This window comes from Malus domestica, chromosome 06 (assembly GCF_042453785.1).
Source record: "Malus domestica chromosome 06, GDT2T_hap1".
In the NCBI taxonomy this organism is placed as follows: domain Eukaryota; kingdom Viridiplantae; phylum Streptophyta; class Magnoliopsida; order Rosales; family Rosaceae; genus Malus; species Malus domestica.
Window position 1 is genome coordinate 3,883,104 of NC_091666.1, and position 15,281 is coordinate 3,898,384.

General features: G+C 40.1%; 2 protein-coding genes and 1 non-coding gene across 4 annotated transcripts; 1 reads left to right on the plus strand and 2 right to left on the minus strand.

Moving 5' to 3' along the window:
* Positions 1–2,607: 2,607 nt before the first annotated feature.
* On the plus strand, positions 2,608–10,285 carry LOC103436874 (protein phosphatase 2C 29). 2 transcript variants are annotated; one of them, XM_008375327.4, is made up of 5 exons: positions 2,608–2,947; positions 3,111–4,996; positions 6,379–6,492; positions 7,067–7,331; positions 9,604–10,285. In XM_008375327.4, exons 2-5 carry the CDS (start codon positions 3,158–3,160, stop codon positions 9,726–9,728), a joined length of 2,343 nt encoding a protein of 780 aa, XP_008373549.1. In that variant the 5' UTR covers positions 2,608–2,947; positions 3,111–3,157; the 3' UTR covers positions 9,729–10,285. The 2 variants fall into 2 exon arrangements, with proteins under 2 accessions (XP_008373549.1, XP_008373546.1); XM_008375324.4 differs by having other exon boundaries at positions 2,608–4,996.
* Positions 10,286–11,180: 895 nt separating this feature from the next.
* LOC103436875 (pentatricopeptide repeat-containing protein At5g46580, chloroplastic-like) lies at positions 11,181–13,595 on the minus strand. Its single transcript, XM_008375328.4, has one exon. It carries the CDS (start codon positions 13,439–13,441, stop codon positions 11,276–11,278), a length of 2,166 nt encoding a protein of 721 aa, XP_008373550.3. The 5' UTR covers positions 13,442–13,595; the 3' UTR covers positions 11,181–11,275.
* Positions 13,596–14,824: 1,229 nt separating this feature from the next.
* LOC114825713 (U6atac minor spliceosomal RNA) lies at positions 14,825–14,955 on the minus strand. The gene has a single exon (XR_003774544.1). It is a non-coding gene; the product is annotated as a U6atac minor spliceosomal RNA (small nuclear RNA).
* Positions 14,956–15,281: the final 326 nt, after the last annotated feature.

A 15,281-nucleotide genomic window follows, 5' to 3' on the forward strand; every position in this document is an offset into this window, starting at 1 on the left:
TATTTTAATGAAAATTAAAATCAAAATAGGTGAATGAATATGTTTGAAATTACAAGAAAGTTGAATAAGAATTGATTGGAGTAGGTTACCATTACAATCATGTACATTGACCATTGACTACACGATAAATACGACCATGTTCAAATTAGTTAATTTCAAAGTGTAAGTGTTGTTTTTTTAAGAGCAAGTACTATATTCAATCATACAACGAAAAAATTATGTACATATGGGAGGATAGGTTGCATTTAAATGGGCATTGATAAAAAAATTTGTTGGGTATTTCAACCAGTCGAAGGAAAAAAAGGATCTCACACTAACAAATTACAAAGTTGTACTATTCTCCAAAAGAAGATATGTGATTACATTAAGAGGTTCCTCAAGCCAAATTATTCGTTGATATAAAGTTAGACCCAGTCGGACCAGTCTTTGAGCAACCTTGTTTGTCTCTCACCGGGTGAGTTTTGGTTGGGAAATTGAACGCATAAAATGGTGAGCATCATTCACCACATGTCTCACCGAAGAAGTGTCATTAGCTGTATTAAGTTTTAGTGCAGCAAGAACCATCATTGCACCCCATTCAAATTCCAACGATTCTGCTGACAACTCTCGTTCCAGCAACACCACGGAATGTGCTGTTTGCACTATACATAAAACATAAGGTGCATTTTTTCTCACCATTGTCTAGTAGTGGTAATGCTCACCATCCCCTATTTACTATCGTTTGATGAATCTAAATTTTGACTTTTGGCTTTGTTGCTTTGACTAGTAAAGCATTTTGTTTGTAGAATGAACAATAGTAATAAAACAACTACCACGCGAATTAAAAAAAAAATTTGTGAAACATCACAACTAAAAGATGAATTTTATATTTGTTTGGCCTTTACCCACGTATTACGTTTCGTTATTGCAATGACATAGCCTATTGATGAGTCATGTTTTTTTTTTTTTTACTCATTTCAATTCAGGCATGTACGGAATTATTGTTGGGTTGGCTACTCGTATGATCGTGATCTTCCTTGTAACTGTCATATGTGTCTTCTTTGTTGTTTCTGATTCTGTGTTGGGGAAGATGAAACCTTCTCCTTAACGTATTGTTGTATATTCTTACGAAATGACAATGAAATAGGTTTATGAAAGATTCTATATCAACTCATGTTGAACTTTTAATTCAAGAAATTATACACATACTACCTAGTGGGGCCCATAACCTAAAGATGTAAATTTACATTTTCATTTAAAATTTTCGGCCAAGATATGAGTATTTTTAATTACCTTAAAATTTGGTCATTTGAGAGCTTTTCTGACCAACAAAAAATTTGAAAGATTCATTCAAAGATATTTTGCATCTTCTATTAGAAATGCTCTTAGAGACCCACGCAAGAAAGCATGGGGATCTAATCGAGAGTAAACCCTTAGCCTGTATGTCAGCAAGTATGGCTAATTCACAAGATAAGAATCTAAGATCTCCACTTATCCTTTATTAATGAAGCGTAATTTTGTTTCCTAGCAACCGTCGCACTCCATGAATTGTGAGTAGGGTTAAGAATTTAGAGAAAACTATGAGATAACTCTTCTGTACATTGAAGGAGGAGCTCATTGATGATGTATATTGATCCATCTTAAGAAAAAACAGCACATATACCTCTATGTTTTAATTTTAAGAACAATTAAAATCAAAACAGGTGAATGAATATGTTTGAAATTACAAGAAAGTTGAATTAGATTTGATTGAAGTAGGTTACCATAAAAATCGTGCACACCGACCATTGACTACAAGATAAGTTTTAGATAGATACGACTTTGTTCTAATCAATTAATTCCAAGGCATGTGTGTTGTTTTTTTAGCAACAAGTACGATATTCATTCATACGACGAAAAAATTACGAATATATGAAAGGATAAGATGCATTTAAATGGATCTCGATAAAAATCTTGCCAGAAATTTTAACCAGGTCAAAGGAAAAAAAAACTTTCCGCACTAACAAATTACAAAGTGTTACTATCCTCTAAAAGAAGATTTACATCAAGGGGTTCATCAAACCAAATTATTCGTTTATATAAAGTTAGACCGAGTCGCGCTAGTCTGTGAGCAACCTTGTTTGCCTCCCGTCGGGTATGAGTGAGTTTTATATGAGAAATTGAACGCATAAATGACGAGCATCATTCACCACATGTCCCAACGAAGAAGCGACGTCTACTGTTTAAGTTTGTAATGCAGCAAGAACCATCGTTGCATCCCCTTCGAATTACACTGATTCGGTAAGTATGAGCTTGACCAACACTTGAACGCCGTGGGTAAAAATATTTCCTAAAACATGCGTGCATATTTGTGAAACTGAAATCGTTGTCACATCATTAAATAGTTAATGCATCCGAATTCCGCAACAACGTAACACATACATTGCTCATCTGTGTTTTGAATATTCCACAACAACATGATGAGGATAGTCCCAGGGGCATAATGGTACTTTGAGATAAAACAGAAAGGTGGTGGTCAACCCAGATTGGGCCTTGGGCTCGGGGTCTAAAGTCACAGGGTGTCCGATAATCCAAACAGCGAAAAGGACAAGAGCACCCCTATAAGACAAACCTTTTTAATCCGACCTCGGTTTTCTTCAACATTGACCCTGCAGAGAGTGAGTGACTGAACGCTGAACAGTCCTACTCCCTCCCACCACCGCTTTCTGTCCTCCCTCCTTCTTTCCTTCCTTCCCCAAGGCCAATCCGGAGGGAGGGACAAATAGTCCGACCGAAAACTACGCCCCAGTCGCCAATCGGGAAACCACCGTAGTTCCACGTGTCTTCCGACGTGGCAGGTACTCCAAACCAGGTGTAACCGTCAACCAAGAGCCAACAACTGCAGCCAACAACAAAAGATTTAAATTCAAAAAAATCACAAATTGGTTTTAGAGAGAGAAAGTCGTCTTTCTCTCTCTACAAAAACGAGGTCGGCCAGTCTAATATAAAATCACTGCCACTCTCCTTCTCTCTCTGTTTATTTTCTCGCCCTTTCTCTCTCTTCTCTCTCTGCTTCTTTCTTTTTTTGTTTTTTTTTCGTTTTTTCTAATGGTGTTATTTGGGTTGTTGAGCTTTGCCGGAAAATCGTGTAGGGGACAATTTTCTCGGTAGCCAAACCGCTGGACGCGACTCAAATGTGATGGGGAGTGGAGTCTCCACCCTCTCCGACTGCTTCCGGCCGGTTCACCGGACCAACCACCACCAGCCGGACCACAACGACGTTGTGTTCGCGGCGTCCGAGCCCCTGGACGAAACCCTAGGCCACTCTTTCTGCTACGTCCGCAACTCAGCTCGCTTCCTCTCTCCTACTCAGTCGGATCGCTTCATTTCCCCTTCCAACTCCCTCCGGTTCTCGCCTCCTCACGAATCCGGCTCCAGAACCCGACCCGGATTGCACGAAACCGGGTTCAAAGCCATCTCCGGGGCTTCCGTCAGTGCCAATAGCGCTACTCCCAGAACTGTCCTCCAGCTTGACAATATTTACGACGATGCCACTGAGAGCGTTCTCGGCGGCTGCGGGGGTGGCGTCAGGGGGAGTCTAGTCAATGGTTTTGAGAGTACGTCGTCGTTTAGCGCCTTGCCTCTTCAGCCCGTGCCACGTGGCGGCGAGCGAGATCCCTCGGGTCCAATGGAGCGGCCGGGCTTCTTCCTCTCTGGCCCATTAGGTAGCGGTGCCCTCTCGGGTCCCCTCGACCCGAACGCCAACCCAGCCGGGCCCGACGGGCGGGATCACTTCTCGGCGCCGCTCGGTGGGCTTTACGTGAAGAAGAGGCGGAAGAAGGGCATTTCGGGGATTGGGAAGGCGTTGTATCGGAATTTCTCGGAGAAGAAGCAGCGGCCCTGGGTTGTTCCGGTGCTCAATTTCGTCGGCCGGAAGGACAGCCCACCGTCGATCGGGGTGGAGCCTGAGCCCAAGAGCGAGAGCAATGTCCAGTGGGCTCTTGGCAAAGCCGGGGAGGATCGTGTACATGTGGTTGTATCGGAAGAGCAGGGGTGGCTGTTTGTTGGGATTTACGATGGGTTTAATGGCCCTGATGCTCCGGAATTTCTGATGGGTAATCTCTACCGTGCATTTTACAATGAGCTTCAGGGTTTGTTTTGGGTGGTTGATGACGATGATCAAGCTCCGGAAGCCGAAAAAGCCAATAACAGTGACCCAGCACCAAATGTAGCTTCAGAGAGTGAAGTAGTTGTAGAGGTCCAAACCAAAAATGAATCGAATTCAGATTCTAACCCCTTGCCCGAAGCTGATCGGGAAAAGAGAGTGACGTTTCAATCTGAGGGTGTCAGGAGGCGGCGGCTTTGGGAATTGCTGGCAGAGGCTGAGGCTGAAGAGGGGCTTGACCTTTCGGGTTCCGAGAGGTTTGCATTTTCTGTTGATGACGCAGTTACAGTGAGCAATGAGGGTTCGGGTTCTGCAGTGAGTAGGCGGTGGCTTTTGCTGTCGAAATTGAAACAAGGCTTGACTAAGCACAAGGAAGGTCAGGGTCATAGTAGGAAATTGTTTCCATGGAGGTTTGGTTTGGAGGATAAAGAAAAGGTTGAGGTTGAGAATAGAGTGGAGGAGAGGTCTGCTCCAACTGGCAGGAAGATGAAGGAGGGCCCGGTAGATCACGAGTTGGTGTTGAGTGCATTGTCAAGGGCTTTACATGTGACAGAGGAAGCGTATTTAGAGATGACCGATAAGGTTCATGATACGAATCCAGAACTTGCATTGATGGGGTCGTGTTTGTTGGTTGTGCTAATGAGGGATGAGGATGTGTATGTGATGAATTTGGGGGATAGTCGGGCCATTGTTGCCCAGTATGAGTCCGAGGAAGGTGATTCAAGCAGTGCTTTGACAGGGCACAAGGACAATGGGTTGAACGCTGAGGATATAACTGAGTCATCCTCAGCTGTGGCCAGCAAGGCACCTACTCAAGCAATGCGATTGACTGCATTGCAGCTGTCCACTGATCACAGCACGAGCATTGAAGAAGTAAGTTCTCTGCTTCTCATGTATGTAGCTGTAGCTTTAGTTCTCATATTGTTGGAACGGTTATGAATGAATACCTACTTGGTTGTGAGTATTTTCCTGGATGTATGTGGTGTGTTTAAGTATTAATTTTTCTAATGAATCCCGCATCAATATCAGAAACTTTTTGATATGCAAACGCTCAATTACTTGGTTGTTTTCCATGGTCTCTTGGTTCTTGAGTTGCTGTCGTTAACATTTTTGAAGCAGCATGCTTCACAATTTAATCTCGTGGTGATGCATCTTGGACATAGAATTTCTCTGTTTCTGTATGAAAAGTTGGTGAGATAAATCTTTACTAGTTGAAGCACACTTCTTGGCCATGTAATTCATGCCGGTTGTAGTCTTCTGACAGCTAGAGCTAGATATCAACTTTTTTTTACTTTATATTTTTGTTCCCCTTAGATTGTGTAATACTTAGCTAAATATGTATTCAAGTTTTTATTTTTAGAAAATGCCACACGGCTCTGATGTGAAGGCAAACTTAAGGTTCTTGTTCTTTCTTAAGCTTCTGGTGTTTCTTAAAGTGTTGGGAAAATGTAGTGGCAAACTCGAGGAATTAATTTATAAGAAATCTAACCAGTATTTAAAATATCATCAGTAATTCTTTGAAAGAAATATATTATGAAAATATTAATTAAATGAAGTTAATTATAATGGAGGTGCATTCTAAAATTTGTTTTTTGTCATTATTTATGATGTGGTCTAGACTCTAAAGAAAAACTATCTAGGAATTGCAATTATCAAATCATGTTTCAACTGTTTCAATAAGCCTACTACGGTTGAATCATCCATTGGTTGAACCTGATTTTGTACACTTGCCCTAATCAATCTGTCCATTCCGTGGACGGGGACAAAAGGCTTAAAGAGTGGAAGAAGCTTCCTTTTCCTTGTCCTGTCTTTATAGGTTGTCTTTTCATTTGCCTTCATGTTCGATTCCTTTAATGGAGTGGGATGATATGTGGAAGCTTCCGTGAATGTATCTTTTTCTTGTGCCAGTTCTTCAATGTTTAATATCACCTTGTGGATGTGCGGCTGATGTGTGCGTCCTGATAATTATGAAGTGTTTTCTGTCAATGCCCTGCTGGATCTTTTCACCGCCATTCCAGACAGTTACTTCTCACAATAATAATGCACTTGGACACTCGTTTTTGTCTTCTTATTGGTGATGATGTTTGGTTATTCTTCTTTGTATTATTCCTTCTCTTTCCCATCCATACATACTATCCTCTGGTAACTATTATTGGCATTTTCCTCGGTTAGTTTATGAGTCGTATTGTTTTATGCATCTTAGCTCAGACTCTTGTTTTTAGTTTTTCAACAGTTTTTTATTTTTTGTTGTGCAGGAAGTAACAAGAATAAAAAATGAACACCCAGACGACAAACATTGTATTGTCAATGATAGAGTGAAAGGTCGTCTTAAAGTTACCAGAGCGTTTGGGGCTGGATTTCTGAAACAGGTATAAGTACAGTATTGTTAACTATCCTGTTGAAGTTCAATTTTTGCATGGTTTGGCTTGGAGATACTTATTCATATACTATTTGAGAATCTGAAGTAAAATTGTTAGCTTTAATCTTGCAAGTACCAATGAGCATATTTTCCTTTTTAGGATGAGGCCATCTTTTCTTAACATCCATAGCTGTGCATGATTATCACACATCTATTGGAAGGTTACGGCATGACATTACTTGTATAATAAAGGAATGACCTAACCATGTCCCCTAATTATTGACATAGAGTTTCAAGTGTCCCAAGTTGTGTAACGGTCAACTCCAATTTGTACATATTTTTTCTCTTTTAACAAGAAATCATATACATAAGTTTATTACCAATGTAAGTATAATACGTTTCTGTATATGTCAATTTTTTTTTCGCTGTAATCAATCAAAACTAGAATCTTCAGGAAAAATTGTTAAAGTTACTTATGATTTTGTGTTTTTCCTGCTGCATGAAGCTCATCATGTACAAGTACATATGGATGCACAGTCCAGTGTGTTCAATAGGTAATAATGTGATTTTCTTTTGTTGTGCAGCCCAAGTGGAATGACACGTTATTGGAAATGTTTCGAAATGAGTACATAGGTACCGCACCATACATATCATGTTTGCCTTCTCTTCGGCACCATAGACTCTGCCCTAGTGATCAGTTCTTAATCCTGTCATCAGACGGTTTGTATCAGTATTTTAGCAATCAGGAAGTAGTTTCACATGTTGAGAATTTTATGGAGAAGTTTCCAGATGGAGACCCTGCACAACACCTGATAGAGGAGCTTCTTTTCCGTGCTGCAAAGAAAGCTGGTAATTTTCTCCGTTTCTATTGCCTCTTATATAGTGCAAATTGTATATACGTACTTTTGGTGTTCTTTTTCCTCTTAGTTTGAATTGTTCATGGCAAGAATAATGCAAGACTTAGTAGGAAGGTGTTAGAATGTTGGATGCAGGCACTACTCTTTAGGATTGGAAATAGTTACGTATTAAATTAAGTAGATAATTTACAAAAAAAACTGCACTGGCTTCATGGGTTTTTAGCCTTGCCTAATTCAAGGATGAAATTATCGGCAGTTGTAGATATTTCGGTAGTCCAGGTTTACAGAATTATCTATGAAACAAAGAAAGAGCAAAGTCTACCTTTAAAATGGGAAATTTTAAGTGATAAGGCCTACATTTGTAACGTGGCCTAAACTAGTAATTGTAACAAACCCCAACGACATTGTTAACCAAATCCCATCTTTGCCCAAACATTCATCTAATTTGGGTTCTAGAGCTGAATCCAGAGTCAAATTTTCAACAGATTATGATTGAAAAAAGTTTTCAACACAGAGAAGGAGGCCTTCTTCTTTGTTCTACTTGTTCATATTCAACTTCTGCTTGAACTTTTCAGATCACATGTAGAAAGCTGCATGGAAATTTCAGTACCCAAACTAAAATCTCACTGACGTTTTACCAAATTTTCCATATGAAAACATATGAATTTTATCAGATAATTACTTTGAAACTATTGATGTTACAAAAACTACTGCAATTCTTTCGAATGTGTAAGTACTCTGAATGAACTGTAATTTTGGCTTAAAGCAATTTCCTTAAAATATAGTACGCGTTAGGGTTGTAAACCAGTTTGAACTGTTTGAGTTCGACTCATGTTCGGTCTGTTTTGGCTCGCTCAAGCTAGGTTCGCAAGTGAAATGAGCTGAGCTTGAGCAAAATAGTAGGCTCGTTAGAAAAATGAGTCCAGCTTGAGCTTTTGCTATTTTCGGCTCATAAGCTTGTATCTTGTTTTTTTTTTTTTTTTGTCTTGGACATGCAGTCACTTCAAAAGTCTTTAGCTTATTATTTGCAGTTTATTATGGCAAGTAATCCTTCAAAAATAATATTCAGTGTTTAGTAATTATGTTTATTTATTTATATTAATTTCCAATTTTCATTAAGTTTAACCACGCAAAAGATCGAGTTGACTTTACAGATGAACCGAGCGTGAACTTGAAAAAATCATTCAAGCCAAGCTTGTGCATATGTTTACGTGATAATATCAGTTGAGCCGAGCTTGAGATTGCATAATATTAACCAAGTCGAGCTTGAGCACCTGTGTACTTGGCTCGGCTCATTTACACCCCTGGTAGGCATCAGATTTAGCTAGCTGTTATACTTTGTGCTGTGACAACCTATTTCCTATACGTGGATTCATTTGATTAGTTAAGGTATTTCATGGTTGGGGTTGCGGAAGGCAATATTATACGCTTTCCATAAGGATCTATGCACAACTCTGCAAGAATGCTAATGACACTGCCACAATGACTATTATTTGCACCCCTGCCTAGGAATGTGGGAGCACGGAGTGATTCTTCCTCCCCTTCTGGAGGTTAATAGAATAAGACGTACAATTCGTTTCCCTTAACAGAAAGTTACATTCATTTTCATTTGAAGAAAATAAATATATAGTTTTCATTTGTAGGAGTAAGACTTCTGGGATAAGTTTGGTGAAGTTTGAACTGAATTATTTACGGTTTCATTGATGGACTGCTGTTTACAATGCTATTTACAGTTCCAAAAGATAAGTTTTAATGGGATCTTGGTTCATTTTGGGTGTAGATTTAATTAGCTGATATATGCATATAGGTAATACGTCCATATTTGGTGCATTTTTAGGTGTGGATTTGAGTAGTTGTTAGTCCTTTGCAGTACTTTTCATTGAGTGTGTACGGCTGAAGCATCAGCATGGAGTGTGTATACAGCTGAAGCATCAGTTTTGGTGGAGAAAGGAGTTCATTGAAGATGCTTTAAAGTTTACCCATCTAAGGTTTTAGGTTTTTGGCCTGCCGAAAGCAAACTTTACTGAACACTTGAAATGAAAATGATAGTATGTTTTCGTTGGCATCATCCAATATCTGACCTGGTGGGTTATGTAGTAAATCAAACTGGAATAGAAATTTTGTGCCCTAATGGACTGAAAATCGTCTGCATTTAGTTCCTCGTTATCTGATATTTGTCTGCCTAGTTTGGACATGCTTTATTATTAGTCTACACAATTTTCTAGGGTTTTCAAGCTTTGAACCTGAAGTGTTTTGTTTTGCAGGAATGGATTTCCATGAATTACTGGACATCCCGCAAGGAGATCGCAGGAAGTATCATGACGACGTCACCGTTATGGTTATATCGCTCGAAGGAAGAATCTGGAAGTCATCAGGAAAGTATCTTTGAAACATAATACACAAGCAGTATTCTCTCTAAAACAGGCGATATTGCAATTTCGGTTTTTCGGCTAGGGATATTCCGCAAGCAGCAGGGAAAAGCTTTGCTGCTGACAGTTGCATGGGTCCATTAGGGTTATCTATTCTCTCACAGCATAAGCATACAACTAATAGGCTGATATTTTATATCACCAAATACTTAATAGATGCAAAATATTGGGGTTGAGGAGGACAAAGTGAGATGTTGCAGATGGAGTTGTTGGGAAGTGCTCTTTTAGGGAGGGAAAAAGAAAAATCTTCTCCTTTCATTTCGTTTTCTTTAGACTTTCATTTTTGTTTAAAAGAAGAACAAAAATAGAAAAAATTGCATAGGTGAAGGCTCATTCGATTTCATCTGTGCCTTTCTCGCTTCTCTTCTTTTCCGGAGCGGAAAATGGTGTCTGTAAATTGGTGGGGTACAGATTTACTTACTGGACTTTGAGCATTCCCTTGTCAATACTCAGCATCTCTAGTTTTGAAAGGTGGGTTTTCCACCGTTGCGGGTAACAAGAGTTCCAATTTTTACCATTATTTTCTCTTGCCTTTTCAATTTTGTGTCCAAAGAAATATGGTCTTTATACTACTGCCTAAAAACCCTTTCGATGGCATGCAACAAGAGGGAAAAGAAAATAAGGGAAATACAAGTTGTGATTTTGCACATTAACGCTTGTCCCACAAGTGCTTCTTCAGAAAGCATTTTTGATATAGGACTTCAGAGTTTTCTTCCGGCAATCTTTTAATCCTTACAAATCTGATTAGCACTACAAAGTTAGAGTTAGAAGGCTATAACTAATTAAATAAAAATAATGTGATTTTGCACATTACGGCTTTGGATGTTGCTTGTACCAAAATGACAATTTGAGGGCTTGTTTGGCAAAGTGCTTCTAAATGCTTAAAAGCGCTTTTAGATAAAATACTTTTGGGTTCCAAAAGCACTTGGAGTGCTTCCTATTACAGGCACCTGTTATGCGCTTTTTCCATAATTAACTTGTATTTTTACTAAGGTTTGGTTCCTAAAACATTTTATCAAAAAGCGCTTTCAATCGTTTAAAATCGCTTGACAAATATCAACATCAATATCCTCGAATATTGGCGCCACACAATGCGTAAAGCCTATTGATCCCACGCCACTTAATGAAACCTTATATATCACAACTGTTTATTCTTACAGCACAGTAGAAGTAGCTTTTGAAAAGAACATGATACTCCCAAACTAGCCCTTAGTCTTGCAATGCGGCAGAGAAGTGAACTATGTCGTAGGTACTTTACTTGGTCCAAGTACGGTGTTTGGTGGTCATATCTTTGAGAGTCCTCACACGGTTGATTCACGAAGATCTACATTTTCGTTTTCAAAATGATAAATGTAGCTAAATTACTTTAAATCTCTTGGTTAATTTAAAAAAAAAAAAAAAAAAATTAAAAATTCAAGAAGAAAACCAAGCAACCCCTAAACAAATAGGTTGCCTGAATACATTTAAGATGATACATTTCACATTACGTAGTATAACATATAAGCACTTAAGCTGTAGTGATGGCCGAAGACGGAGCCTGTGACTGCGCCCATGACACTAAATCCTCCCTGGTTGCCACAAAACACCCAGCTTTCTCTTCACTCTGTCTAAATGGTGCAGCCAATTTCTTCACATGAGAACCGAAGGAATGCGACAGCCCTTGCGAGAATTTGTGAGTGCCGCTGCCCGTTTGAGCGGAGAACATCTCCGGCAAGGCCTCTTCACGCTGAACTATTTTGTAGAGCGTTCCCATCCACTCTTCAAGTGCAGTGTGAGCTGCACCGATGGATAGTGACCTAACATCCAAACACCACTCCCTTGCAGTCTTGTTGTGTAGACCCGGATACAAGCCGTATAGGGTTCCCAAGTAGAGCAGCTCATGAGCTCTCTCATGGTTGTTTTTGTTTCGGCATATATCAATCAGGCAATTACAGAAGGGTCTCCGGGATTCAACCGCGGTGCTACCAATAACGTCCCTGAACTCATCTTTAATCGTGTCAAACCCGATATTCTTATTTTGCAGCACCTTGACTAGAGTCACCAACTTTGGATTAGCCTGCTGCAAACAGGAAAGCACCCTATCCTCATCCTCAGTTTCTTCACACAAGGATACGACAGAGAGTAAGCACCCACAAAGCCTATCATCTGGTTTAACCCCTTTTTCAACCGCAACGCCAAAGACTCGAACCATATCACCGAATCTTTTAGCTTTCCCCAAACCCTGAATCAAACAAGTGCACCCCATGACATTGAGCTCGATACCCAACTCCGACATTTCCTCAAACAATTTCATTGCCTCATCAACCTTCCCACCACTCCCATAGATGTTCAGCATTGCAGTGTAACTCCAACTGTCCGGCCTACAATGCTCCGACTGCTTCATATCGTCAAAAAGCTTCTTGGCTTCATCCTCCAAACCAAGGTCAGCACACATATTCAACAATGTGTTATACAAAATGAAGTCCATAGGCCACTTATTCGACCTCATTCGCTCCCACAATTCCAAAGCATCTCGAGCCCACCTTGCCTTGCCATATATCTTAACAAGGGCGGTCAATGTTTTCTCATTCGGGGTTAGCCCCGCTTCCACCATTTCTTCAAATAAGCTCCTCGCCAAACCGGGCTTTCCGGCCTTCCCCATTGCCTCTAACAAAGTGTTGTACACAACCAAATTAGGCTCCACACCAAGAGCAGCCATTTCTTGCAAGACATACCTAATACCATCGTAATCCCCAGCCTCCCCAAACATCTTACCCAAAACCGCAAATGCAATCGGGTCCGGTTTCCAGCCACTAGCTCTTCCCCTCTCATACAAACTAAGAACCTCCTCAACCTTTCCCAATTTAGCATAAACATCTAAAATGGCAGAGTAAGTCACCTCATCCGGCATCAAACCGGTCTTGTACATCCTCTCAAACCACTCCACCGCCTTGTCGAAAAGCTTGGACCTCTTGGCACAGGTGATTATTGTAGAATACGTAATGTTATCGAGCTCAATGTCGTCCCTCATCATCTCCTCCGCGAGCTCTTCGATGAGCTGAAACTGCCTCCCGAACCTCAGAGACTTCATAGTGACATTGTAGAATATGGTTTCCATGGGAAACAAATTCTGGGACTTGACCCAGTTGAAGAACATGTGGGTTTTCTGCCATGGCTTCAAGCTGTTAAGAATTAAAAGCGCATTTTCTCGGGTGGGCGGGTGCGGGATTTCTTCAAGGGCGGCCAAGAAGGCAAGTTTAGTGGCATCACAGTCGTTGAGCTTGTGGGCAAACCCCCTCAGATCTCTCACCTGAGGATTGTAAGAGTAGAGAGACCGCTTCTGCCGCTGCAGAGAAAGCACGGAGCGTTTGGGCTTGGCCGGGTTAACCCAGATGGATTTGGGCTTGGATATCAACTGGGATTGGTCTTTTGGCGGAGGAGGGTCGGAGAGGGTGGTTGTGCTTAGAGGCCGGAGTTGCTCAGACAAAGATAGAGATGGGTCTTTGTTCTTCGTCTTCTTGGTGGTGGCGGCGGCGGGTTCGGCTAAATCCGGCGGAGATTTGGGAGGAGACTTGGCGGAGCGGCAAGAAATGTTGAATTTTTTGGGTGCGATTTGTCGAAAAGATGGAGAGAAGAAGATGGGTCTCTTTGTATCTGAGGAATTCACAGTCCAGTGGACCGCACTAGTAGCCATTGAGATCGAGAGAATTGTTTAAGATTGAGAGAATTGTTCGGTAAAAGGAAGATGCTTTAGATATTTTGGCACCTTATCTAAAACTGAAGACAATTGCATTTAGGACGAACCCTGAAGTGATTTTCTTTCTGTTTCTTAAACGGAGGTGGATTGTCTCTCCTTCCATTTTCATACTCTCCTCATGCCCCTGTAACGTGTGATCACAGTTAAGTCATGTTAATATTTTATATTAATTTTTTATAAAAATAATAAAACAAAAAATAATAGAAATATAAAATGTTGACGTGGCTTAACTGTGACCACACAAACAGGAGGACATTAAGAGAGTATGGAAATGGGAGCGCAGACAATCCACCTCCTTCTTAAACCAACAATATTATTACATTAAAAGACGAGGTGAGTTTAGTCTCATAATGAGTTAGTAATAAGTGAAGAGAAATACTAGTAATAATGTGGCTCATAGCCTCAAAATGAGTTTAGCCTCAGGATGGGCTAATAATAATATGGCTCAAATTTATCTTTGGTGAGAATTGAACCTAAGACATTTCACTTACAAATTAAGAAGAATACTACTATACCACAGTACTAAGTGGTTGTGAGTGTTATACCGATCTATTATGTTTCTTGTTCCCTGACAATTTCCCTCCTTTTTGTTCATCCATATTCTGATTTTCAGCCATATAACATGTTGAGATTGTGTGTAGAGCTTTGGTGTTTTCACCAGCTCGGGTGTTTCCAACACCCCCACTTTCTCTTTGTTACTTACCTTTATCAGTAGTGTCGTTCATGGATTCTCACGGATTTCATCTTGATTGTTGGCTTCTCTCGTTTGGTTGATGGCTATCCTTACTTTATGGTTGTGCTTAGGAAGCATTTTGGAGTCGGATGTGGCATTTGGTGAGGTGTCGTTTGGACGTGGAAGAGGATTTGGGCGAATCGGGAAGATCTATGGCAGTGGCGAAAGCAGTAGGAGCTTCTGGGTTCTGTTACTGTGTTTTGATTTATGGGTCTAACTGTTTCTTAGCACTTTTAGTGTTTTTTTCTTTAATTTTGGCCCCTTTTCTTGTTGTTTTATGTTAGTTTTGGACAAAGGAAAACTAATGAAAATGATTTGAAAACTTTGAGTTTTAACGATAAGGACAAAATAAAGGGTAAAGTGAACAGTAACATGATGATTTTTTAGTATAAAAATATAGTTTTTCGTTAAAATGAACAGTACCGGAATCTTTTCATTAAAGCTTCATTTGGACAATGCTTGTATGTAAGGTTTATGATTGTATTAAAAGTTACTTTTTACCAAAAAAATAAATTTGAATTTAGGACAAACCATAAAGTGAATTAAGGGTTGAATTTTAATTTGGAAAGTGTAAAAGATGAAGACACAAAAATTGGGTATATTTTGATCTACCACAAGGGTGGGTAGCTTTAACAGTATGTGGGGTAGCAGGTTAGCTCGAAAGCTGTTCCCGTCCCTGTCAGGGGAGATGCCAACAATCTCTCCTCTTTTCATACACAAGTGATGGGAGTGGAAGCTATATGAACAAGAAAACACTTCGAAGTCTCGCCGATGTGGGACAAAAGATGCTTATTGGATTTGAGGCTTGTTGCAACTGCTATGGTTGGTTGATGCCAGATCATTCAATAAAGTGCAAAACAAATGGCAAGAGAGCATGGTTTTAAACACTCACGGATTCTCTCACTCAAAACCAATCTTAAAAGTTTTTCTTTCTCATCCACCGACCCCAATCACTAAAATTTCTTCTTTCTCAGCCGCCGCATTATGTCTTTCCCCAATCTTAAATATATCTCTTGTTCTCGACTGTTTTGTGATTTAGTGTTC

Coding starts and splice junctions, on each gene's coding strand:
- LOC103436874 (XM_008375324.4), top strand. CDS start 3,158: ATGGGGAGTGGAGTCTCCACCCTCTCCGACTGCTTCCGGCCGGTTCAC. Junction 4,997..6,378: donor ACAGCACGAGCATTGAAGAA/GTAAGTTCTCTG, acceptor TTTGTTGTGCAG/GAAGTAACAAGAATAAAAAA. Junction 7,332..9,603: donor CCGTGCTGCAAAGAAAGCTG/GTAATTTTCTCC, acceptor TTTGTTTTGCAG/GAATGGATTTCCATGAATTA.
- LOC103436875 (XM_008375328.4), bottom strand. CDS start 13,441: ATGGCTACTAGTGCGGTCCACTGGACTGTGAATTCCTCAGATACAAAG.